The 27,706-nt window shown below is 43.3% G+C and overlaps 1 protein-coding gene across 1 annotated transcript; it reads right to left on the bottom strand.

Annotated features, from left to right (window-relative positions):
- Positions 1-27,706, bottom strand: LOC309849179 (thrombospondin type-1 domain-containing protein 1-like; the record flags this gene model as incomplete). Its single annotated transcript, XM_082701506.1, is given in 6 exon segments — positions 1-3,023; positions 9,709-9,799; positions 9,803-9,867; positions 21,089-21,440; positions 21,444-22,238; positions 27,419-27,706. Coding segments are annotated over 6 exon segments (2,961 nt in total). The 3' UTR covers positions 1-1,653.

The following is a 27,706-nucleotide window of genomic DNA, read 5'->3' as shown; positions in this document are numbered from 1 at the left end:
TGGTAATACAACAATATAAGAGAAACTTTAATAGGTATAGTATTTGCATTTATGATTCTTTTTTGTCCCGCTTAATTCCACTCTCTCCAGTGGTCTCTGAAACCTCACTAGCAGGCTCACATCCTGATAAACTCTAAAAGGAAGAAGAAAAACAATGTAAAAGGCAAGGTGGGTGTGGCAGCTAGAGAGGTCACGGTGAACAAAGAAGGAAAGGGCAGCTACCCAAGCACAGGCAGATAAGGCATTAGGTTCAAGAGCTGAAAGGAAGTATACCAGATTGAAGAGTGCTCACAGGGTACCTGACACCAGACTGCAAGGAAAGAGCCCAGGCTTTAGGTCCTTGTTTAGCCCTCACTTCCAAATAAAGCAAGTTGCAAGACCAGTCCTAACATCCAGCAGCAGAAAGCTTCCTTCCTTCAGGAAAATCCAGTAAAGGCATCTTTCTGTGACTTCTTGCTAAAAGGGCCAGCTTTCTCCTGAAGTCCCTGCTGTTAGAGAAGACTTGTAAAGGCTGCGATGGCATTGTACAGAGGAAGAGGTTATTAGAATAAAAATGTGAGTCCATGTTCATCCAGATATCCCTGCAGGAGTTAATTCCCCTCCCTGAGTGTTAAATTCTTCACCTGGAAAATGTGGTAGGCACAAAGGAAAGCAAAAGATTTGTTTCTAAAGGAATTATTTTCTCTGTTCCTTCTTTACTTCATTCTTCCAATTTAAAAACTTAGCTCTAAAATCACAATCTGGTCTACCTGCTTTCCATACTGTCTGAGTAACAAGATAAAGTCATCTTTAGAAACATAAACACACTGGTTTCAATATGATACCCTCTAGGGTCTTGGCTGCCAGTCTGATCCAGGAATGCATAGTCAGCATCCTAATACCAGGCAGTGTCTTTGCCAGCATCCACTGTCCGTGTTCTATTTGATTCTCTCAGGAGATAATACTTTCCTTTCTAAAATGTACACTTTTTGCACCAAACAATTATGAGTATAGGGCTAGGTCTTCAGATGACTCACTACCTGAACAATCAGCTTCTTATTATTTCTCCAAAACTGAATTAACTCACATAATTTTGTGTCAAGGCATCAGAACTCTTTGTTGCATAAAAAAATTAGAAGATATCACCCAACTCTGGCATAAAAGTTCTCCTGGAATATAATCAGCCTTTCAGCTAAACATGAAAGCCATTCAGTACTGCCCATGTAGGAGTTAAATTCTTAAGTATTTATAACTTAGTAAATTATAATCCAGAGCTCTGTTGGCAAGTTAACTTTGTTCCAGCCCTTACTGTTGTGGAGACTCCCAAATTTACTTCATGTTGGACACTGCCAAGAAAGTGTTCAAAGCACTTCATGCTTAAAGTCACATTTGCCCTCTTTCATATCCACATGAGAGACCGAGCCCTATTTCACTCTTCTTTAAATTTTATTATTGTACTTATTAGTAATAAACCAAGGGAACTGGGATAACAAAGGGAAAAGTTCAGGCTAAGTAACTTCTTCTTTATGAATTAAAACACATATGCACACTTGAGTTACCCCCCCCCCAATGTACAAATAGCTACATAATATAGTCCATAGAACACTGTGAGCCACTGATACCAGGAGCCAGGCAAAGGCCCCCAGTTGTGTGAAGTCTCAGGCTGATCTGGGTCTAGATGACCAGCTTCTCCACGCTGAGTGTACTTGTGGTTTCATCCTCTTCATTCGACCCAAAATAGCCCGGGAGGTCCAGCATCCTCTGCTCTGCCTCGGTAAGGCCGAATGACGTATTGTCATAGAAGGCGAACTCAGGCTGGGCTGGGAAGCTGTGACACTTGTCTTTCCTACACTGAGAAGGGCTCAGAGGGCTCACCCTCTGGTAGCTCTCTTTGGGGGCCGTGGGAGAAGGCTGCTTCCTCGAGACACTCCTGTGACTGGGGGACGGGCCCCTCCGGGCTCTGTGCGGCTCCGTTCTCTCACCGCTGGCCGTCAATCCTGCCTGGCAATCCCCCAGGTCTGGTTTCCTCGCGGGCTGCCCCAGGCTGTAGGATTTAGGGGGAGGACTTAATGGACTTCTGGTTGCACCTGCCCCGTGGAAATGGTCCGGTTTCTCAGGGGACGGGGCGGCTCCTCGACTCTGAGGCCGAGATCGCTCCTCCGCCTGGTCCCAGGTCCGCGTCCTGGAACCGTAGGCCGGGGCCTGCCGGGGGGTCAGGGTGGACATGCTCCGCTCCCGGAACGGCCGGGCCTGCCTGGCTTCGTGGAAGCTCGCGGTCCTCCTGAAGTGGGAGCCCCTGGGGTGGCTCCTCTCGGGCAGCGCCCCTCTGCCGCCCGCGTGCCTCAGGGCCGACTTGCGGATCACGGTCTGGCTGGGGCTGACCGTGCAGCTGGCGGCACAGACCCGGAGGTCCAGCCTGGAGGGGGGCCTGGCCGCCGCCTGCTGCTCCACAAACGGGGATTTGAGCCGGAACTTGTTGGCCGCGGCCTCCTCGGGGCCCTCCAGGTCCAAAGCGGGGCCGGTGGCCGCGTCGATGGCTGTGTCGGTCAGGGGACTCTGAGACACGTGGTACACCTTGGTGGTTTCCGTCAGGCCCTTCTTCTTCATCTCCTTGAGCTGCTGCTGGGCGAGGCGGTAGCTGAACAGCGGCGGGATGATCTTCTGCGCGCTGGACTGCACGCTCTCACTGCCCGAGGCGTCGTCCTCCGCGGACAGCGGCCCGCCGCGCCTGTAGGTCAGGGGGATGCCCGCGTCCCCGGGGCCCCCCGCCGGCCCGTCGCCCGCGTCCAAGAAGCTCCCGCGCTGCTCGCTCAGCTCGCAGATGTTCTCCTCGTCCGAGTTCTTCCGGAAGCTGGGGGAGTGGATGGAGCTGTGGCGAGCCGGGGTGCTGCATTTGGGGGCGCGGCCGAACTTCCGCCACAGCGTGATGAGCACCGTGGCGACGATGATGAACAAGCACAGGGAAATGCCCGTGACCGTCACGACGTTGTTGGACTTCCCGGGGCCCTGGGGCTGAAGAGGAGACGCGCTGGATGGCTGGGGAGCTACGAGGAAAGAAAGAACAGATGGGTATTCTCTAGTAGGGCTCCCCTGCGTGGTTTTATGGCTGGGAGAGGCTGGCTCTGATGCTCTGGCAGTTCTAGAAAGAATAAACAGGGACTGGGATTTCTGGCCTTATGCAGGCGTCCCTGCTGGCAGCTTAAAGCAGACCAGAACACAGGACCCACAGAGAGGAGGTGAGCAGGTAAACCACGATCGGGGCGGGGTGGGGGGGGGGGCCTGGGCTCGCCAGCTCCTGCTGACAACGTGTCCCAAATGTTCCACCAAGCAGCAGCATAAGGAAAGTTTCCTGGTAAAATCAAGGTTTTTGCCTAAGATAAGGTAAACCTGGATAGCTTTAGTTCAATGTACTTTGAGATGCACAGCGGGAAATTCTACCAAGTATAAAACTTGACATGCAAAGTAATTCAGATAGGTTGTACCTAAATTTTATATCTTGGGAAATTAATAGGTGAAAATCAGTCTTTAGGTAATGTAATGCAACTCACATTTAATAACCAGGAACTGTATTTCCTGAGGGTTGAAGCGTCTGTTTCCCAGTCTGTTTCCAGCTGTCCAGTCCCCTTGCTTCCTTCTATGGGACCGTTGATTTGTTTTTTTTCTTCCCTGCTTTCTCCAACTGGCTTGTCCAGGGTCATCAAAATGTCTCATTAAGCCTCAAGATGCCACCCGGGATCCAGCCTGTCCTGCCACTGAAACACCTGGGAACCTGAGACCAGCTGATGCTACCACCCTCTCCTCTTTCCTCCTTGTCACTGTCCACCTTGCAAGCCCTTCCAGTCACCTGCCTGCACAGTTTTACCAGCACCAGTTCCCTGTGTCATGTCCATGACCATGACCTCCCATTGCCTACCCTCTTGGGTGGAAGCTGTGACACATACTTTGTTTCTAAGCAAACAGGACCAGCAGCTGGGACAGTTCCTCACTCTCCCCAGTCCTGATTGCCATTTTCAACTAACTCTTTCACCTCCATATAAAAACTCTTTTAATTAATCACTCTTAATTTTAATTAATTCTTTAAAAATCTATCTACCTGTCTATATATACTGACTGCATCTCCATGACTTACTTATTTTGTAACTATAAGTTTGTCCTTCCTAATCTCCTTTATTTTGCCCATCCAACCCACCTACTTCGTTCAGGCAACCACCAGTTTATTCTCTGTGTTTAAGAGTCTGTTTCTTATTTGTTTTGCTCTGTTTTTAGATTTCACAAATAAATGAAATTATATGGTATTTGTCTTTCTCTTTCTGACTTACTTCACTTCACATAATACCCTCTAGGTCCATCTATGTTGTTGCATATGACAAGGTCTCATCCTTTCTATGGCTGGGCAATATTCCATTGTCTATTTACACCATCTCTTCTTTATCCATTCAGCTATTGATGGGCACTTGGGTTGCTTCCATATCTTGGCTATTGTAAATGATTCTGCAATAAGCATAGGGGTGCATATATCTTTTAGGATTAGTGTTTTCATTTTGGAGGTAAACACCCAGTTGCAGATTACTAGATCATATGGTATTTCCATTTTTAACTTTCTGAAGAGCTTCCATACTATTTTCTGCAGCGTTTGCACCAATTTACATTCCCACCAACAGTGCACAAGGGTTCTCCTTTCTCTACATCCTCACCAACACTTATAATTTCCTGCCTTTTTCATACTAGCCATTCTGACTACTGTGAGGTTGATATCTCATCGCCATTTTTATTTGCACTTCCCTGATGGTTAGTGATGCTGAACACCTTTGCATCGGCCTGTTGGCCATCTCTATGTCTTCTCTGGAAAACCATCTATTCATATCCTCCACCCATTTTTAATTGGATTGCTTGTGTGGTGTTGAGTTGGAAAAGCTCTTTATATTTTTTGGATATTAACCCCTTACTGGACATATCATTTGCAAGTATCTTCTTCCAATCAGTAGGTTGCCCTTTTGTGTTGTTGGCGGTTTCCTCTGCTATGCAAAAACTTTTTATTTGGGTGCAGTCCCAATTGTTTATTTTTACATTCGTTTCCCTTGCCTGAGGAAAAATATATCCATAAATATGTCACTAAGGGTAATATCCAAGGTGTCTTCTACTCTTTTGATACCCGTGCCATCTACTCAAACCAGCCACCTACTCCCCTCTCAATACTGTCATCTCCCAACCTCATGGCAGCCATCAGTCTCTAGCACCCGGGTCTCAGTCTTCCTCATCATCCCCTAGACGGGCCTACCTGTCCATCCAACATATCATACCTTCCCATTGTTTGCAACTGCTCCTCTTCCAAAATCTTAAACTTCATAGCTCACTTTTGAGCAGTATCCTCCTCTCTCACTTACTCATCCTTCTTACACTCACCCCACACTCATGATCCATCACGCAAACCATTCTCCTGCCAATAAGCTCAACCGTCTGACCTCTAGTACTGAGACATACCCCTTTCCCTGCTCTACACCAAAAGTCCATCCCTAGATTAACAGGACATGTGAATTATTAGCTGCTGCACCCAGGCCCTGAGACCTGGTGCAGAAAATAATACACCCATGCAGGCCAGGACCTCTATATACTGACAGCCCCCAAACCTGACCACCTGCAAATCTTTAAATGGGTTCCTAAGCAACTCGCTTCCATCCCCTACATGTTTCACCACTTCCCCAAGCACTCTACCTACCCTCTTCCTCAGAATTCCACTGGATCACAAAAAAAAAAAAAAAAAAAAAAAAAAAAAAACCCAGAAGCTATCAGGCAAGTGTACCCCTCTCCCAGCTCCTCCTGCTGTCTTCTCCCCAATAAACTTAGGATCAGCCACACTTCTATTCACTTCTTTCCCTATGGAATTAGTGGGAGAAGTATCTTCCTACAAAGGCAAGTCTACCAAGTGCTCTCTAGGTCACCCTTCTCCGGGGGATCAATACTCTGTACCAATGATCTCCAGCTTCTCCTCTATGCAGCTCCAGAGAAACATGTTCAAGCTCTTCTTACTTTAAAAAGAACTTTCTAGAACTCTCATATCTTGTTCCTGGTCTTCCTAGCCAAGCTTACAAAAAAAGGAGTCTGGATTTGCTGACTTACTGCTTCCACGTCACCTCTGATTCCTGCAACCTGCCTCCAGGATTCCAGTGAAATGGCTTCTGCCGATGTCAGTAATCACCTAATAGCTAAATTCAAAGAAGTTTTGTCTGGACATTCCTTGACCTCTGCAGTATAGGCTACTGCCCAACACTTTCTCTGACCTTTTCTCTTCTTGGTTTCAATTATACTGCTCCTTCAGAGAGAAGAACAGGAATTTTGGAGGAAGGAGATCTAGATCTCAACCTGGGTCAATTAGCTCTGCTCTCTCCACTGATGTCCTACCAACACCTTCACCTCCACATGCCCAAGACTCATCAATTTTCCCCCCAGAATCTGTGCCTCATCCAATATATCCAATCTCAAGGAAATGGCACAAGTGTCCATGCAGTTGCCAGTACTAGAATCCTGGTTTTCACCTTTAATTCTTCCCTCTTCATCACTCAACATATCCAGAGTCTTTGAGTCCTTGTCTCCTCTGCATCCCTACGGCCATTCATTTTTCACCTGGGTTGCTGAAAAACTTAATGGCCTTGCTGCTGCCCCTCCTAGCCCTTCCGATGTATTCTCCACACTACCCATGAGAGACATCCCTCTTAAATACAGGCCAAACCTTCAAGGCCCCTCAGGATCTGACTCCTGCCACCTGCAGGAGTTCATTTATTACCACCACCTCCTGGCACACTATGCTCTAGACACATTAATTTCAGTTCTCTGGGTCTCTTAATGTGCCATCTTCTTCTGTGCTTTTATCCATGGTTCCCTTTGCTGAAGTTCCCTTTCTCACTTAGCTCACCTAGGTGGCACCTATTCTGCTTTCACACTTAAGCTCAAATATCACCACCTCCAAGAAAGGAGGTGTTCCCAGCATGAATTTTCACCCCTGCAAGTTTCCCGAGCAAGCTGCGGATACCTTTCTCACTGCAGCCTCTACATTGTGCTGTATATTATGCCTTTTTACATGCCTGCTGAGCAACTATGTCATAAGCACCTTCCAGACAGGAACATGTCTTATCTAGATATTCCTAGCCCCAGTCGCAATAACTTATACACAGTTGGTATCCGATAAATGTTAGGTTAACTCATTGAAAAAGGGAATGGCCGCACTGGGGATAAAAATATATGTTTATAAAAAATAAAAAATTAAATTAAAAAAATGTATGAAAAAGGGAATGGCAAAATGGTCAATATCCCACCGGATGGAATGTGGGTGTAATGGCGATGGATTCTCCCACTCCTGTTTGAATAAGGTGGTCAAACTAACATAAAACTCGATGCAGACATTCTTTCAAAGACAAACAAAACTCCCAACTTGCAACTAAGTGAACACCATTGGATGGTGAAAGATTTGTTTCCTGACTTGTCACTTCTTCCATGTGCAGTGGTGTCTTATGTCCATGGGAAGCAGCAATGTACCTGTGCATGGTGGACCTCTTTACTCAGCTGTTAGCCTTCACTGTGGCTGGCTCCTCAAAAACATGGCTGGAGAAAAGACTGAGAGCTGCTGACCTTAGCCCTCTCTGCTTCATCGACTCCCTCCTTCACCTGAAGTAAAGGAGATTTCTTGATGCTAAGCAGCCTGAGAACAGATTTTAACATTTCCAAAGAGTGTGAAATATATTAAATAGGGAGAAGAACACTTGGAAGAAATTATCATTTTTATCCACGTAAACATAACTCTAAGGACCACTTACATTAGAAGTAGGCATGCCTATAGCACTTAACCTTTTGCTAATTTATAATATATAACTTTCTAGTTCCCATTGAGTATTAAAGAATTAGGACATCAGAACATGAAATAATTTCACATATCCTCAAAAATTATTATTAATTCTAGGGTGTGGATGCTTCCAGAAAATTAAACTGGCCTGTGTAGAAAGGCAAGATATTTAAGATAGGTAGCTTAGTATGGGTCAGATCTAGTCCTCTGCTTTCTAGCTTGTTGATATTGGGCAGGTCAGTTACCCTCTCTATGCTAAAGTGTCCCAAATAAGTGAGATAATGTATTTAAAGTGTTAGCACATAGCAGATGGTCAATAAAAGGTTGATATCGTTGTCATTTCCAAAGATACAGTAGAAGTCAGTGACGATTGACCAAATTCAATTGCATTCGTTCATTCATTCATTATGGAACTCTAGATGGAATACCTTTTTAAAAATATTTTATTCATTTTTGAGAGAGAGAGAGCTCAAATTGGGTCAGGGGATACAGAGGGAGAAGCAAACTCCCTGCTGACCAGGGAGCCCAATGTGGGACTCGATCCCAGGACCCTGAGATCAGAACTGGAGCTGAAGGCAGACAGTTAACCAACTGAGCCACCCAGGTGCCCTAGATGGAATACCTTAACACAACATGACATCCCAGAATTGAGAGGAATGGGTGTATTTGAAGGTAGCTATACCCAAGAAAGGAGCTGTGAAAGTGAGAGAGACTTCTGAATGTAGAGTAGATGGAGAAAAGAGCCTTAGAAAATAATATGACATATAACCAGAGGAACAAGAGATTCAGGGTGTGGTCAAGGGATTATGAAAGAAGCAGGACAGACTGAGGGCTAGCAGAAGAGCACGAGTCTGATGAAACACAGAAGAAGGAACACCCTCAGGATGCTGGAATGAAGGGAACAAGGCCTACAGCACTGGCTGGAAAAATGAGCTAGAAAGAATGCACTTCCTAGGCCACAGGCATGGACACTGGCAAAGATGTAGCTGCCAGGTAGTTTGGGCTAAAAGATGCTCTGAGATCCAAACATAAAAAAACATCTGACTCCTCCAGACCCCAACGGACAAGGAACTAGGGACAGTTTTCTAACCTCGAATTGGAGAGCAGAAGAAGTGACAGAGGACTTTATCTAAGGGTCAGGAACAGAGCAAAGGCCAGCAAATTAACTGTGGGGACTGGCTATAGATCAGTTGGTGAGATGGTATGTGGGAAGAGCAAGGATTATTACTGTGACCTGTAGCAGATGAATGGAATTCAACTCCATAAGCTGAAGCAAACCAAACGAAGCCATGTCAGCATCACATCTATAAACCATTTACATCAAATACTCATGGAGCACCTACTGAGTGCCTTCAAGATGTTGAAAGGATGAAGGAAAGGCCACTTTCTAGGTGATGACAAGAAGAAATCTCCGCACCTTCTCCTCCCTAGGTAGGGGTAGTAAACATAGGGCCTTCAGAAGATAAGATGGCGTGACTTGCCCCATTTTGACAAATAACGGTCTACGTAGTCCCCTCAGGCTTCTCTGAGATGATATGTTCTTCTGCGACTTTGGTGGGGAGAAGTAAAGGAAGGATAAATAAGAAAACAAAAAGAAAACCAAAATATCTTAGGAAGAAATGATCATCCCCCTGCTTGTATTTTTAAAAATGTTTTCAGATGTCTGAATCTTTAATTTAGAGAATTTACCTCTCATTGCCTTATCTTCCACATTGGTCAATCCTCTGTCATCTCACTGACGAGATACTCCCAGTCAGAGACACACTAATGAACACAGTCTTAGTAAAGCCAGCAGTACTAAGAGAGTGTCAGTGAATTCAGGTTGCTGATTTTCAGGCGGGCATAGATTCAACAGTCCCTCTGGGGAAAGATTCCCAAAGAAAGAAGGTACCTACCAGCACACTCCTCCAGGGAACACAGGGAGGTCTCCGAGGACATTCCAGGGCAGTCAGGTCTGGAGGGGAAGGAAGTCAGGCACACGCGGCGTCACTCTCTGACACCATCCCCACACGTGGTACTACATTGGCTCCACGGCTGCCACAGTCCCCAAGTTTCTGCAAGGACATTAGCCATGCTTTTAATGCTAGTTCATTTGAGAATCAGGATTTAACTGCACTCAAATGAAGCAGCAAACTTAAATCTCAGGCCTTGAAGTCAGTAAATAAAAACATGCCCAAAGATGTGGAAAGCTGGAAAGAGTGTTTAATAAGCCTTAAAACAAAAGAAAGCTATATAATTTACAAAATGTTAACCTTTTTGGAACCTATCCTAGAGTAAAGCTCACAGGGCAACCAAATGGCCTGAAATGTTAGGAAAGTCAGGCTCCTCTAAGGAAAGACAGGATGCAAACCCAGCTTCTTTGGGTGGACACCAGGCCTCATACAAGCTGGTGAGAAGTCATCTAAAAATATAATGAACTGCTAGAATCCTGGTGTGGGCTAGCATGAGAAACAAAAGCCCTGGGAGCCACAAACCCAATGGGAATTTGTACCCACTTGCAGGCTCTTCTTCATGGATCTCACCAAATGCTCACAAGAAGGACTGAGGGTAGGTGCAAGACCAGAGAAAGCCTCTCTTGTGGTGGAGGTCTGAGGCTGGAAGGAGGGGCAGTGTGGAAAACACACAAACCTTACCTGGATCCTTCTCCCCATCTGCTCTCCCAGCAAGAGCCTCAACCACTGGGAACAAAGCAGAAGCCCCGTCATTCTGAGAGCACCAGTTGAGATATAGTACTTCTAAGGAATGGAAAAAGAAGGAAATCCTTCACCCCTGGAAGGAGCAAAAAAATATACTGGGGCCAGACTTTTAGAGAGCTTCTATCACTGGAGAGGGGCAAGATCATCAAGAAGGCCCCATCTCTGAGACTCAGGGGCACAGCATTTGTCTAAGATGAACTAAGGATGAACTGGAACAAGAAAAAGCTCTCCAGCTCCCATCACACAACCCCTAGCCTGCAGCATGCTAGTAATTTCCAAGTATCAATAACAACAACCTACTGCTAGGGCAAGGGCAAGAGTGACAGGTGAAAACCTCTCTTATGTGCAGGCTCAAGCCTAAACTGAGGGTGCAACAGAAGCATGGAGGAAAATTCTCTGGTAAGCCAACTCCTACTCTGACTGCAAAGCAACATTAGAAAATTCTAAACTCTGTCATTCCCCAAGGATGGCCATAGCAACAGCAAAACCCCAACACAGCTTAATTCCTTAGTACATTGACCCAATCCCCACACTAAATGCCTAGCAAAAACAGGTGTATGCCCATTTCCTCACACAAATACTATTTATTGGTGTCTACAGTTCTAAATTAAAACGTCCAATTTCAACCAAAAATTATGAGACAAAGAAGCAAGAAAAAAAAAGCTATCAAGAGATAAAGTAATCAAGAAACCTGGCTCTAATGTGACCCAGACATTGGAACTATCAGAGAGAGAAGTTCTGATAGCTATGATTAATATTAAAGACTTTAGTGGAAAAGGTTGGCAAGATGAACAGATGAAAAATTTCACTAGAGGGGCGCCTGGGTGGCTCAGTGGGTTAAAGCCTCTGCCTTCGGCTCAGGTCATGATCCCAGGGTCCTGGGATCGAGCCCCACATCGGGCTCTCTGCTCAGCAGAGAGCCTGCTTCCTCCTATCTCTCTCTCTCTCTGCCTGCTTCTCTACCTACTTGTGATCTCTGTCTGTCAAATAAATAAATAAAATCTTTAAAAAAAATTTCACTAGAGATTTGTAAATTCAGAAGAGGAAATGGAATGCTAGAAGTGAAAAACATGGTAACAAGGCTGAAGAATGCTTTCTCAGAGAATGCTCATCAGTAGACTCAATGCAGCTGAGGAAATAAAGAGTAAATTTGAATATAGATCCGTAGAAATCACTCAGACAGAGACACAGAGCTCAAAAAGAAAGAGTGAATAGAAAAGATTACCCAAGAGCTGAGGGGCAATATCAAAGAGGCTATCATCCATGTCATTAGAATCCCAGAAGAAAAAAAGAGAATCAAATAATGACCAAGAATTCTCCTAAATTAATGAAAGATAGTAAGTTAAATCAAGATGCTCAGAAAACATCGGGTAGGATAAAAAAAAATAAACAAATAAACAAAAAATTAATCATACTATATTTAAATAGTTAAAAACCAAACCCAGAAAACGTTGAAGGCTGTGGCAGGGAAGGAAGGTGGAAGGTGGAAATACATTGCATGCAAAAGAATAAAGATTAGAAATACAGTAGGCTTCTTGTCATGCAAGCCAAGGATGATGGAGTAATAACTCTAAAGTAATGAAAGAAAATAATGACCAAACCAGAATTCTATATCTAGTGAAAGTATCTTCCAAAAATTAAGGAGAAATTGACTTTTTAGAGAAACAAAAATGAATAAAATTAATTACTGGAGATGTTCACCAGAAGAAATGTTAAAAGAAAATCCTTCAGGCAGAAGGAAGATGATACCAGAACAAAAACCCTGCATCTGTACAAAGAACTGAAAAGTGCTGGAAATGGCATTTATGAAGGTAAAGGTAAAATTCATTTTTTTCTTATTTTTAAATGCTCTAAAATAGAATTGCTAAAGAAAACTAGTATTATGTGTTCACAGCATATATAAAGTAAAATTTATGAGAACAATCACACAAAGAATGGGATTAATGAGTTAGAAATATACTGTTAATAAGGTCTTTATATGACATGTGAAGCAAAATATTATTGCTTAGATAGATCAAGAAAAGGTAGATTATTCAAAGGCTGATCAAGAAAAGTCAAAGATATATACTGCAAACTCTAGGACAACCACCGAAAAATATTTTAAGGTATAAGCCACTAAAAAATATATAAGGTATAAACCTTAAAATTGAATATTCAATTATTACTAAAGAAGGCAGAAACAAGAGGAAAAAGAAACAAAGAACAGATGAAATAGACATAAAACTACCCAGATAGTCAATAATATATTGTAATAGGATTGTATGGTGACAGATGGTAAGTGCACTTGTGGTGAGCCTAGCGTAATACATGGAGAAGTTAAATCACTATGTTGTACACCTGAAACGAATGTAACATTGTGTGTTGACTATATCCAATTTAAAAAATTTTTAATAAAAAAACTTACTTTAAATATAATATACAAATAAGTTAAAAGTAAGCCGATGAGAGAAGTTATACCTGTGAACATGAATTAAAAGAAACCTGGAGTAGCTATATTAATATCAGACAGGGTAAACTGCAGAAGAAGAAATACTACCAGGGATAAAGAGAGACATTACATAACAATAAAAGGATCAATTAAGCAAGGAGCTTGACAACGCTAAATGGGGATGCACCTAACATCAGAGCTTCAAAATACATACAAAATACTCCCAGGACAGTTATTACTGACTGACACATGCAAACAGCTCTTCCAAGAATATACTGAATCACTGCCAGATTGAATAATTAAACAGTTCCCTATAAAAAATCATCTTAAGACCCTTCTCTATCAGTACCCATCCAACCTCAAGACTCAAGTCATTGCACTCCTAGGCACAAAAACACCCTCTGTATAAAAGTCTTTCTTCATGCTTTATGGACAAAAACTCGATACATTCAAAGGTATAGAAAGCACGACAAAGACAAGGAGAGCACATAGGGCAAATACATTCTCAGGTAATCCAAGTGGTGCAATCTTTGGAGTGAGTCATGGAATATGAGTTCTTCATAGCAATTAAAAGTCTCTGGGATTTTCACAGGAGTGTGAGCATTACAAACCACCATGCTGGACCAACATCAACTGAGGTGTGGTAATTATGTTCCATCCAGAGGTCCAACTGAACACAATATTGGTTCTGTGTCTTCAGATCACACTACAGCTCCTCAGATGGAAGAACAATGGGCCCGCTTTGTCCTTACGCTTCAGAGCTATTCAGACACTAAGCCCCCCATGCTTGCAAAGCTCTGGGACACTCATATTAAAGCCTCTCAGAATTAAAGTTTAGTGATTGATTTTTGGAAAATCTACTGGAAATTCTACCACTGAGAAATCTCAATTTAAAGTTAAGCCAATGCATAGTTTATCCTTATGTTCATATTAAGACCACAAAAGGCAGAACTGTAAATACTAAGAATTTTTGTTATTCTTTCTTAAATCTTGTTTACTTCACATAAATATAATCTACATAAATATATAGAGTTAGTTGTCAACCAAAAAACAAAAATTCCAATTACTAGTGGCCAGAAAAAAAAACAAGTTTTAGTAAAAGCATGAATCTTAATGTCAAAATTTACATTTTGAAATGCTGTGCCCTTTTCCCTTGGAAGTAAAATCATGACTTGTAGGAAAATCAGTAATAAAAAATAAAGAAACATTTAAGCTACACCTTATGCCCTTTTATTTCTAAATGAAATTAACTGAACAGGAAACAAAGGAAATCACTCAAAGCAATTAACTAATTTAATAAGGCAATTTTTTAAAAATACCTTGAGTAATTCTATCTGTTCCCTGAAGCTTTCTACCAATAACTCTGAGGTAAATACTAAGCAAATGGAAGGTCCTTAGATAACTGTAGTTCATTTTTTATTTTACTATTATTATTATTTAATTATTTAATTGTATTAGTTACCAAACAGTATTTCATTAGTTTTTAATGTAGTGTTCCATAATTCATTGTTTGAGTATAACACCCAGTGCTCCTTGAAATACAAGCCCACCTTAATACCCGTCATCAGGCTGAACCATCCCCCAAACCCCCCAAACCATTTGTTTCCCAGAGCCCATAGGCTCTCATAGCTCGTGTCCCTCTCTGATTCCACCCCCTTCTTTTTTCCTTTCCTTCTCCTAATGTCTTCCATGCTATTCCTTAGGTTCCACATATAAGTGAAACTGTATGATAATTTTCTTTCTCTGCTTGAAATAATCATTTAGCATAATCTCCTCCAGTTCCAACCATGTCGATGCTAATGGTAGGTAGTCATCCTTTTTTAGAAATGAAGAGCAAATGACCAATATTCCAAATACTCTTACTTCATGAATGAAAGCTGTTTTGTTTTGCCCTGGTTAAATGTCCATACAAGCACTCACACTGCATAACAAACCTGTTTGGCCAGGATAAATACCTTTCAGCTACTATAGAGGATAATAATTCTGAATGAGCAAAATTTGTCTGGAATAGGAAAAGGCAGATTTGTTTACATGCCTCAAGACTATCTGAAAGGGGGCGCCTGGGTGGCTCAGTGGGTTAAGCCTCTACCTTCGGCTCAGGTCATGGTCTCAGGGTCCTGGAATCAAGTCCCACATCAGGCTCTCTGCTCAACAGGGAGCCTGATTCCTCCTCTCTCTCTCTGCCTACCTCTCTGCCTACTTGTGATCTCTGTCTATCAAATACATAAATAAAATCTTAAAAAAAAAAAAGTTGGGGGGGGCTCCTGTGTGGCTCAGTGGGTTAAGTCTCTGCCTTTGGCTCTGGTCGTGATATCAGGGTCTTGGGATTGAGCCCCACATCGGGCTCTCTGCTCAGCGGGGAACCTGCTTCCCCCTCCCTGCCTGCCTCTCCGCCTATTTGTGATCTCTCTATTTCTGCTAAAAATAATAGTAATAATAATAATAAAATCTTAAAAAAAAAAAAAAGACTATCTGAAAGAATACTGCCCCTGAAATACTCACACCTGGAAGACATTTTGCTCAAAAACTAAAGCAACTAAGCAAAACATGCTTATAAGAAAGTTTCTATAGGTAATAGTGAGTAACTAAAAGCAGCAAAAGGAGCAGTCACCTGGATAAGCAGTTCGGATTTTCTGTGCACAAAAAAAGGCTCCCTTATAATGGCTGAATCAGGCTTATGCCTGAGCCAGTGTATTCCAAAGTGTGTTATGTGTCTATCAAGAGGGGTGGACAGCACGAGATAAACCAGTGAGATGAGGAGGAAATACTATAACTTCTTTCACTCTAAAAGCTCTATATTGTGTAATTCATGAGTTGACGGTTGACTGTACGGGAGGCAGTACAGAATAATGGAAAAAGCCAATCAAGCACCAGGAGTGGTTTAGCCACTTAACTACCATCGACTTTGGGCAAATTACGTAATTTTGTGCCTCCATTTCTTCACCCATGAAAGTGACAAAATAATAAATCTAAACCAAAAGGTTGTTATGAAGATTAAACAGATTAATATTTATAGATCACTTAGAGCAGCACCTGGTGCAATGTAATCCACTAAATAAACATTAGCTTTATTATGTCAGAGGATCACACCCATTATGTCACATATCCTGAAAGGACATTCCTAAGGAATGCCAAAAGAAAAGTTAACTTTCAGAAGGATTTACTGTTTCACTTTCAGAAAACCGTTAAGTTTTCCAGTTTTAGGTAAAGTAACTCACAAAGTGGACGAGTAGCTTAAAAGGATTCTGGCAGACAATTAAAGATAACACACAATCTGTGAATAGAAAGGAAACGACAGGGTTCATAGTTCTCTTGTTCTTAGTAAAAAGCTCTTGTCAGTCATTTTGAAGGAAAAATAAGACCATCTAAGTACAGAAACAAGATAGTCTAAAAATTTAAATTATCAAGGAAACTATATATTAAATATATATACTTTTCATTTATCAAAAAAAAACTAAGCTAAAAATAAAAAAACTATGTGACTATGACTTTATACCCTCTATCATTAATTATCAAGTTTTATCTTAGGGCGCCTGGGTGGCTCAGTAGGCTAAAGCCTCTGCCTTCAGCTCAGGTCATGATCTCAGGGTCCTGGGATAGAGCCCCGCATCGGGCTCTCTGCTCAGTAGGGAGTCTGCTTCCCCCCTCTCTCTCTGCCTGCCTTTCTGCCTGCCTGTCTGCCTACTCATAATCTCCAACTGTCAAATAAATAAATAAAATCTTTATAAAAAAAAAGTTTTATCCTAAATTTAATTACTCTCCTATCTGAAACCCTTGGGCAGATGTGTTCATAATTTAGGATTTCTGAATTTATTTTTATAAGATACTAAATGCTGTGTCCTATATTACCATTCTGTACTACTAACACTTCCCTGGCAGGATCTCAGGCAGCATCCCATTACCAAACACATTAATATTTCTGCAGAGAAAAGTAGAAACATTCACACTAAGTAGGGTAAATGAAGATCATAAAAAATCATTTGTGGCAACATCTATTATATATCATCTATTATATATAATATATATTTTTTCTATTTTATATATATTATATAATATATATTCTATAAAACCTATTATATATTTATATATTAAGTTGTTATTTACATACTCTCTCAAGCCCTGAAGACATATTTGGAAAAAGAGACACACATATCAAACACTTACTCCATTTTTGAAAGGAACTAATATATCAGTGGGGCAGTGGTTCACACAAGTCATGGTGGGTTCACTGGGGTCCCTGAATGATACCATCTGCCAAAAAAAGTCAACTGTCAATTTAAGTGGAAAATGAAAAGAAGAGAACAAGATTTAGTTAGAAATGCTTAGACTAGAACACAAGAAGGCCTTGAGGTCCCTGTTGCTAGCATAAATGTTGCTGGATAGCTGGAGTCAGAGCCATGGGTGGGTGGTCACACTCCTGGGGTCTCCAAGAGCATTAGCCCCTCCAGGCACTGCTTCCAGCCCTGATGTTCAGTTGTGTCGAGTTGCTGCAGGTCATAGGGAACCCCTCACCACCCTCAGCCCGGAAACACAAAGAATCACTCTGCTCTGCCTCTCTCTCATGTCTTGTCCCTGCTGCTGGGGGGCGGGGCGGGGAACTCAAGTCCTTAGACAAGTAGAAGAATCTGTGGAAACCCCAATAGCTGGGAGAACCACAAAGCAGACCTCCTGCTCCCAATGTCTTTAAACCAATGACCCCAATATCTTTATTTCCCTAGGTTTGCTTCCACTAAATTCAGTTAGATTTTCTTCTCCTAACAAGTAACGTCTTTTGAAAAGGCAAATCTATCTTGAATGATTACATTACTTTAATACAAGTTCTCTTAATACTACCAGCAGCAGCCAAATTTGCATTCGATTTTCACTTTAATAAAACCTGTATTGAGCACCTATTCATGTGCAGGTAGGCTAAGTGGGTCAAATATCATAAATAGCTTCATGGTAGCACAAGCAGCCTTTTCACACCAAAAGAGCTGTCCCCCAACCCCCGCTGTCAGGAGGATGGTGGGCTTGAGGGTGGGGGGCATGGGGAGAAAGACCTGGAACAAGCCATGACAGAAACAACTGATGCCATGCAGAGGCATGAAGGATGCTGGGCTGGCTTTACAGCAAGGGAATTTAACTAGTGTGGGGTCAAGGAAGAGTAACCCAAGTTGAGACTTGGGGGACAGGTTAATGTCAACCAGGCAAAGGTGGGTGGAGACCACAGCCCAGAAATGGCGACTATTGGTTGGGTAGCCTGACCATAGGGGTCCTGTGGATTCTCATCCTCCTGTCAAGTGAGTTGACTGGCAGGTATTTTCTTTTTAAGATTTTATTTATTTAGGGGCGCCTGGGTGGCTCAGTGGGTTAAAGCCTCTGCCTTCAGCTCAGGTTATAATCCCAGGGTCCTGGGATTGAGCCTCACATCGGGTTCTCTGCTCAGCATGGAGCCTGTTTCCTCCTCTCTCTGCCTGCCTCTCTGCCTACTTGTAATCTCTGTCTGTCAAATAAATTAAAAAAATCTTAAAAAAAAAGATTGTATTTATTTGACAGAGAGACACACAAGTAGACAGAAGGAGAGGGTGAAGCAGGCTCCCCACTGAGCAGAGAGCCCGACATCAGGCTCGATCCCAGGACCCTGAGACCACGACCTGAGCTGAAGGCAGAGGCTTAACCCATTAAGCCACCCAGGTGCCCCAGTGACTGACAAGTATTAAGCAGGGTGCAGCCTCAGCTGACCTGAATTTTAAATAACCCCTCTGCCTGCAGTGACACAGTGAGGCGGACAGTGGCAGGATCGGAATCAATGAGGAATCTGTTGCCGTAGGTTAGCTAAGGGATGACAGAGGTTGAAACCAAGATTCAGACACCAAGGAGCCAAAACCCATGGGACTTGGTGATTTATTATTTATAGGAGGTAAGGAAGAAGAGGAAGACCGCTGGGCTTCTGCTTTGAAATGAAATGGTGGCTAAAGCCTGTACTGAGGGGCAGGTTGTGGGGGTAAGATGATGAGTCTAATTACTCCGAGATGCCCAAGAGACATGTGAGGGGGGCAGCTATGCAGTAGCACTTAGATGCTGGGAAGAGATACCCATGTGGAGTGGTCAGTCTCAGAATGGTGCTCACCTAACAGGTGCATGAAGAGTGAAGAAAGTGGGGCGTCTGGGTGGCTCAGTTGGTTAAGCGACTGCCTTCAGCTCAGGTCATGATCCTGGAGTCCCCGGACCAAGTCCTGCATCAGGCTCCTTGCTCAGTGGGAGCCTGCTTCCACCTCTGACCCTGCCCCCTCTCATATGCACACTCTCTCTCTCTAATAAATAAATAAAATCTTTTTAAAAAAGTGAAAAAACAGGATCTAGTTTAAGATAAGAAGTGAGCAGTTAACAGATGAGCCCAGGAGGTGGAATTGGCCGGCAAGGGAGACCATGAAGAACAGTCAAGTAAGTGGGAGGGAAGCGAGGAAGCCAATCCCAGGAGGGAAGCAGGGTGATGTCACAGGACTGAGATATTTTTAGGTATTTCAAGGCTGTTGGCCATGAGCCTGTTAAAGGACTGTTAGACGGAGGAGAGAGAGGGGATGATGATTAACAGAGGATTCCGGATAGGAGCCGAGGGACTGGGATCCACAGTGGAGGAGAAGGCTGACCTTGCATTGGAGGGGTGACACTCCTTCCATGGTGACAATAAAGGAGACCAATGGATGTAGGCTTACAGACATTTTGGTGGGAGGTTGCAGGAGCTCGTTCTTGATGGTCAGGTGCCCTGGGTGGCAGGAGACAAATTCAGCTCTGAGAGTCAAGATGGGGGAGGGGCTGAGGTCTGAGGGGAGCTGCTCTAGAGAACGGGGGCAGAGCTGGTCGGGCAGCATGGAGGGTCCAGCTGAGGGGGGAGGCATAACCCACCTGGATGTGACCGTCCATGCAGCTTGTGTGCCAAAGGCGGCCAGGAGATGGCCGGATTCATGCATCAGAAGGAAAAGAGGGCAGAGGAGTTTAGGCTCTTGATAGGAGACATGTGATAGGTAGGGATGAGCCATGGAATTTGGACTGGATGGAGGGGCACCTGGGTGGCTCAGTGGGTTAAAGCCTCTGCCTTCGGCTCGGGTCATGATTCCAGGGTCCTGGGATTGAGCCCCGCATCGGGCTCTCTGCTCAGCAGGGAGCCTGCTTCCCCCTCTCTCTCTGCCTGCCTCTCTGCCTACTTGGGATCTCTCTCTGTGTGTGTCAAATAGGTAAATAAAATCTTTAAAAAATAAATTAATAAATAAATAAAAATAGACTGGATGGAGAGGTAAATGCAAGCCAGGAGATGACTAGGGGGTGTGGAGAAAGTCAAAGAAAATGGACTTCTAAGGTGAGGAGATGGGTGAATTTGAAGCAAGAAAAACTTGGAGATCCAAACACAGTCAGAGGCTTGGGCCCTCAGGGGGCCTGGAGCTTAGCGGGGATGAAGCTATAAGCAAACCAGACAATTTCTGCCCGATGAATCTCTTGCCAAGACCAGGCTTGCAGGAAAAGGAAAAGAACTGCAACGAGGCGCCCAGGGCATGGATGGAATTGTAATAACCCCACTTCTTTGTGATTAGATAGGGCATTACACAAAGAACGTAGAGTGTAAAGTTTGTAGAAATCTTGCTTTGAAATCTCACTTCTACAGAGACTCATTCCGGCAAAGAAGGATATAACGGGAAAGAGACACGCTCAGCGAGAGGAAGCCAGAAGCCAACCAAATACAATTTGAGATTTAGCTTTGAATTCTGCTCATACCTACCATAGATTTGCCATATGATGTAATAATATAACTTTTTAAGATAAAATGCAATAGAGGCTAAAGTTATTGGTGCCTCCTCTATGCCAGGCGTTATGCTGAGAACTGTGCGCACATATTTCATTCAATTCTCACAACTCTCAGAGGTAGATGCTCCTATGATCCCTGTTTTACTAGCAGGGAAACTGAGACCTAGGGAAGTAAGCGGTGAGCTGAGTCAGCTTCCCATGAGTCCTAATTTTTCAGGTAAGAGTAAGGCCATGTAGGATATTATGAGGAGTGAACCAGAAAGATGATGGTACAGTTCACAGAAACTTAAGTCCAGTGAAATTCAAAAGAATAATTTTGATTGCATGGAGGCACCAGTTTGCTTTAAAAAGTTTCAAAATTTCAATACCAACCTATGTTTCTCTGAATTAGCATGCACTCCCTCTCCTTTGTGGAAAAATGGCTTCTGCTTGGAATGCCAAAGTCAAAGCAGTATTTCTTCCTCCCCATGTCAAACAAAGTGCAGTTGAATACGGTTCTCCTCTCTCCCAAGGTCAGGCTGTTTTCAGCTAGCTGAATGGTCCTTTCCCCAGGGCGTCTGGGGGCCTCCTTGAAGACCATGATCACTCCTTGGATGAAGATGCACAGTGGGGGGAAGACTGTCACCTCCACCCCGGACTCACATGTGAGTTCTGGTGCCATCACCAGTTTGTATCCAAATTTCTGGGCCAGGTCAATGGGCCCTGTGGAGGTAATGACCGAGTCTCAGCCAAACAGCTTCAGCACCACCGTGACGTAGGCTTTTGGCCCCACGGGCACACAGCCAACCTGAAGCCACTGACCTTGAGAGAGTTCTGTCCTCTTGCTGGTTCTGATTTCCAGCGGCTGACCTGGACTTGTTCTTGCCTCGGGCAGACTGTTGGTAAAGATGACGTCCACCAAGATGTCAGGCTGGTCCGTAGGGAAGGAGCACAGTGGCTGATGGGTGAAAAGACCCACCTGGAAGGTGCCTTCCACCGCCTTGGACATCCTATTCAAGCCAATGTGAAAGACGGGCCATTCGACCTTGAGAAAGGCTCTTTGCTCCCAGTGGCTGACTTGAGTGCCATTGTGGGCTACCTCCAGAGCCATCATGAACCAGGAGTCTCCAGCCTCCTGGAAGTAGAAGCATTCAAACTCCAGTGTTCCCTGGGACTGGTTGGTCAGGAGGTATTTGGCGGTCACCGTCTGATTGGTGCTGGCCTCCAGCAACAGGACAGACACATTGCGCAGTGTCCCGTTGGCACCACATTGCGCAGTGTCCCGTTGGCACCACCGAAATGCCGTGTTGTTGCTTAGCGCTACATGGCCTGGCTTTTCCAAGAGGAGATGCTCGGCTTCTCCAAGAACTGAAACGAAATGGTCAGAGTCGATTTTACAAAGAGATCTCTGAGCAGCACCACCGGTGACATTGAAGAAAACAGCATTCTGCTCAGAAGGAGGAGGAGTTTGACCTCGGCCAGAGAGGAGGTGCAATGATGCTGTGAGCCAATCCCGGGAGCTGGGCCCCGCGCAGTTCCCGTTCTAAAGCGGCTCTGAGCCTTGGTCTTCAGCTATCGTGGGTCTCAAGATGGAAATCCATACCCCACTTCTCTCATTTTAATCTGTTAAAAAGAAAACAAGCCCCCCAGGACAGAGAACCAGGACTTAATTACAGCTTCAACCTAACCCCAGACTGTGGCCTTGCCACAGTCCATCTCAAATTTCCTGATCTGCACTGGTGAGGTTACCTCCTTGATAAAAAAAAAAAACCTGAGGGCCACCTCCCAACACCCCCCCAACCCCAACACACAGAAAGAAGACATCCTGGCATGAAGCATTCCTTTCTGTTCTTTTGCTACTAACTTCTTGCCCCACCCTCCTTCCTATAAAACTTTCCATTTTGTACAGCTCCTCGGGCCATCTATGCTTGCTAGATGGGATGCTGCCCGATTCATGAATTGCTTAATTCAGCCAATTAAGTTAGATCTTCAAATTCACTCAAGTGAGCTTTTTTTCCCCCTTTTTAAATAAAGCATATTCTAGGGGCCCCTGGGTGGCTGAGTCTGCCTTTGGCTCTGGGCCCTGCATCATGTGGCGCTCTCTGCTCAGTGGGGAGCCTGTTTCTCCCTCTCCCTCTGCCTGCTGCCCCCCTCCCCCTGCTTGTGCTCTCTGTGTCAAATAAATAAATAAAATCTTTTTTTTTAAATCATATTTTGGGAGTGCTTGGGTGGCTCAGTGGGTTAAAGCCTCTGCCTTCGGCTCAGGCCATGATCTCAGGGTCCTGGGATCGAGCCCTGCATTGGGGTTTTCTGCTCAGCAGGGAGTCTGCCTCCCTCTTTCTCTCTCTCTACCTGCCTTTCTTCCTACTTGTGATCTCTGTCTATCAAATAAATGAATGAAATCTTTAAAAAAAAAATCATATCCTGGGGACATGTGTGGCTCAGTTGGTTAAGCATCTGCCTTCGGGTCAGGTCCTGGGATAGAGTCCTATATCAGGCTCCCTGCTCAGGGGGATCCTGGTTCTCCCTCTCCCTCTGCCCACCCCCCACCCTGTTTATGCTCTCTCTCTTACTCTCTATCTCAAATTTTAAAAAAATCACATTATGGTGTTTAGATAATTTGGAGGAAATGGATACATAGTAACATGAGAAAACTTGATTTAAATGATGCTGTACAAATTGCTCTTGATTCCTTAAAATGGAAGACCCTAAGTATCTTCAAAGTTATCATTTTCTGATATTCAAGACAAGTACTTAAGCATTTTTACCAGTAATGGAACCAGTGCCGTTGGTTTGTACAAAGCAGAAATTTGTAGATGGGTGAGAAATGCTGACACTTTATTCTGCACAGGTCGCCCAAGGGACAGAGTGAATGTTTATGACATACCCAGGCTTGTCCTTGCCAGTTTTAATTACACTGAATCCCAGACCAGCCTAGATGCGATAGATGACTTCTAGCCCACGAGCATCACTCAGTTAACATCAATCCTATCTTTTTAAAAAAGAGACCCATGAGAGCAGCTGAAGTAAAGAGCGGAAAAACCACAGACACACAGGAATCCTTGTTTCTATTTTGAACTTGATCCAAATACATATCAACGGAGACAGAATTTGCCAGTGCAACAATCAGCTGGCCCATGGCTAGGGTAAGAAACATTTCTAGATTTAAGACACTGCAGGGCTCTTTTGGCTTGGAAAATAACATGTGTAAGTATTAATTTATTATTATCTTACATAATATACACATATCATACTATATCATATATATGTCCAAAGAGCCTCAGGGTATTACTTGGGCTGGTCATCTTTAAATATTCCCTTGCATGTATTCAGTTAATGATCATTAGAATCAGCATGTGGATATACTGGCACATAGAGGTATTGTTTTGTGTTTAAATAGTTCATCACATCACTCATTTCTTGTTTAAGAAGACATGAAATAAAATATATGAAACTTGGAAGGACCTGAAATGTTTGATCATCTGCCTGAAAACCATAATAGAATAAAGTTCTTTTTCTTTTTCTTTTTTTTTTTCCTTTAGTCAAAACAGAAGCTGCAAGATAGTCCGTTTCGGAGGAGACGAGTTAAGGTTGAGGAAGGTAGCTGATTCTGGGGGAGCCTGTGCCTGGTTCAGAGCCCACTCAGCACCTGTTTGTAAACAGCAACCAAAGAGACTCTAACACTCACCGCAGCCCAAGGAAGGAGTTAAGACTGAGAACCAAAGTCAGGTTAATTTGAATCTCATGGGGCAGGATGGTTTTTGATGTACTTTAAGATGGAGACCACACATCACTTAGTTAACAGACAAAGCCTATGGTCGATGATAGGGATAGTAGAGGGGGAGGCAGATCAGACTCCGATTTGATGGGCAGCCGATCAATGAAAAAGACACACATGCCCAGTCAGATACTGGGGAGAAAAAAGATACAATTGATGGGTTTCAGCAGCTCAGAGAGCAGGTGTGTACTGAAGAGAGAATTTGCTACTTCACTACAGAACTCCTGATTTTATAGACGAGAATACATCCTCATTTAGAAAACAGCAATGTGGGTGTACCACATTCTGGCTCCTACAGTATAGTTTTCTCTACTCTTTCAATCCCGTTCTCCCCTTTCCTTTATTATATTTAAGTAACTGATATCTCGATATAAGCATGTTGCTTAAAATCAACTGCTAATGGTATATTTTGATCAATATCAAATGGAGAAGTGGGAAAAACCCAGGTCTAGGAAAATATTTCCTTTTCTATTAGCAGCATAGCATGTACACTCAACTTCTATGCTCTGTTTTATGCTCGTTGAACTTTTATTCTTATACTCCAGTAAGATACTTGCTTTCCACAATGACAAACATCCTTGCGGACTTTGTGAAAATGGCAAATCCTGAAGTCTTTATCATTACGAAATCCAGGACCTATTTATAATTTTTTGTATGAGGCTCTTATACGCAGAGTGATCTATTTTTTTTTAAAGATTTTATTTATTTATTTATTTGGCAGACAGAGATCACAAGTAGGCAGAGAAGCAGGCAGAGAGAGAGGAGGAAGCAGGCTCCCTGCCAAGCAGAGAGCCCGATGCGGGGCTCGATCCCAGAGCCCTGGGATCATGACCTGAGCCGAAGGCAGAGGCTTTAACCTACTGAGCCACCCAGGCGCCCCAGAGTGATCTGTTTTTAAGGAGGGATAAATGATATTAAGATCATTGAATCTCAGATTGATTTTCAGCAAATCAAGCATCTTCTTGCTTAAATAATCTTTTTAAAAAGAAAAGGTTGAGGGAGAAGATTCACTGGACATAATAAACAGTGTATACTCTGGTCCTTTTTTAAAAAAAAAATTATGGTTTTTATTTATTTATTTGGCAGAGAGAGAACACAAGCAGGGGGAGAAGCAGGCTCCCTGATTAGCAGGGAACCTGATGTGGGGCTCGATTCCAGGACCCCAAGATCATGACCTGAGCCAAAGACAGACGCTTAACTGGCTGAGGCACCCAGGATTCTCTATCCCTTGGATCACATTTCTTGATCAATTTGAAAACAATTTCCACTCTTAAACAATGGACTGCCTAGAAGTCTTTGAAATACTTGGCAATCATCAAAAGAAAAGTAGCAAGTTTTATAATATCAAATCTGCTCATTCAGCAGTTGTGTAAAACTCTCTGAATAATGAACTGGATTTTTAGTTGAAACAAACTGAATGAAGAAGAGTAATGGTGAGCACCTGCTATTTGCTCAGGCACTCAAGGTGTCTCACCTTTCTTATTTTATCTTCACAGCAACCCCATGATGCCAACAAGCACCTCGTCTAAGGTATACAACTGGCAAGGACTGAAATTTGGACTGGCTCCAAAGATATTCTGACAGCAAAACTCTCCAGGAGCGTGGAATCTTACAGAAAATCCCAATTTAAAAAACGTAATTTCATGTGTGTGAGTGGAGTTTAAATGTATAATACTGAAATACTAGGAAATCAGTCAAAGAGAACACAACATGTTGTCTCCAGTTTGTTTAAATGAAAGCGACTTGTTTTTTATTCTTTTTAAGACTTAAAATATATTTAAAGGGAAATTTTAATCAATAAATACAGAATTTTCTGATCTCAGTAATCACAGTAAGGAGAAGTAAGCATTTGCCAGCTCCCAAAAGTTGAACTGGCTTCTCCCAGATTGTTTGCTTCTCCCTGAAAATCATTTTTCAAAGAAGACCAAATCACTACTGATTTTGTGATGGTAACACATTTTTCTTCTACCAATAAAACACAGAATAGTGTGATAATCTGTATTTAGAACTAAGTAGAAATATAAAATAAACCAGACTACCTAAAAACCACAATATGGCTTTTTAAAAATATTCTTAAGCTTTTGAAAATAAATGCTTAATTTTTACTAGCTCAATTACTAATTTAAAGACCTGAACAGAGTAACCCACAATGGAATGGAATGCTGGATAAAAAGCACTATATTTGAGGAAAGTAAAAAAAAAAAAAAAAAAATCTCATTTTCTTCCTCCCTTCCCCTCTCTCTTTCTTTTTGCCTTGTTTGCTTATTTCTTCCAACACGTTGTTCCCAATACCAGGACTGGCTACTTACAATGTTTGGCTTGAGAATCATTTTGAGAAGATAAAAACTTAGGTCTCTTTTATGCACATTTAGAAATACTCCTATATAGGAGTCACACATAAACATTTGCAGAAAGATTTCAAATGCATCATCAGCTAGAGGGTAAGAGGCAGTCAATATTCTCAGTGGCTAATGGCATCACGCCAGGCTCAGTTCCTATGTTTTTGCTGAAACCGGCTAAGATAAATCCCTACAGTGTCTTCATTGCTGCAGAATAAGAAAAGGAATTAAGCTAAAGTCTCTTGGGACAATTGATTTATCAAATAAAAGGGAAAACAAAAGGAAGCAAAGTGATTTTGTCCCTTCTGACAAAGACAAGCTCGTGCATATCTATCTACTACTAATATTTATTAGCAGGAAACCCCTAGTTCCAAAGCAGCTCCTGTAAACAGGCTTTATTTATATATTCAGTACAGTGGACTCTGCCCTGGTCCCAGGGATTGGATGCAGCTTCCCTAGAGAGGCTGTAGGCTGCCCGCTTCTACAGCTTCCCAAAGGCCCACGAGTCAAGTTCATGCCTGGAAATCTGGCCCTGCCCAAGTCCTCAGCCCAAAGCTCTCATAAAATGAGGACCGTTTTGAACTGCTTAAACCTCATAGTTTGTACCCCAGAAAGGATTTCTCTTTGGAAAGGGACAAATTTGTTCTGACACGCGGAGTACCCTAGGACGCTGTCCTTCAAGGATCCCCACCGTTCGGGCTCCCCGCCCGTCTGCGGGCAGCTTGTCTCTGGGCAACACCTGCGGAGCCGGGACACCGAGACGCGCAGACGGACGCTTTCTAAAGCGCTTCCCTGGGGCGAAGGCTGAGCCCCCAACGGCGAGGAACAGGGTGCAGCGCCACCCTGCACTCTCAGCCTGCCGGGAGAGTGGGGCCGGCAGGGGCCGGGGGGCAT

The sequence above is a fragment of the Mustela nivalis genome (assembly GCF_964662115.1).
Source record: "Mustela nivalis genome assembly, chromosome: 15".
Taxonomy (NCBI): domain Eukaryota; kingdom Metazoa; phylum Chordata; class Mammalia; order Carnivora; family Mustelidae; genus Mustela; species Mustela nivalis.
Note: the sequence above shows the minus strand (reverse complement) of the source record. Positions and strands in the feature narration are given on the sequence as shown.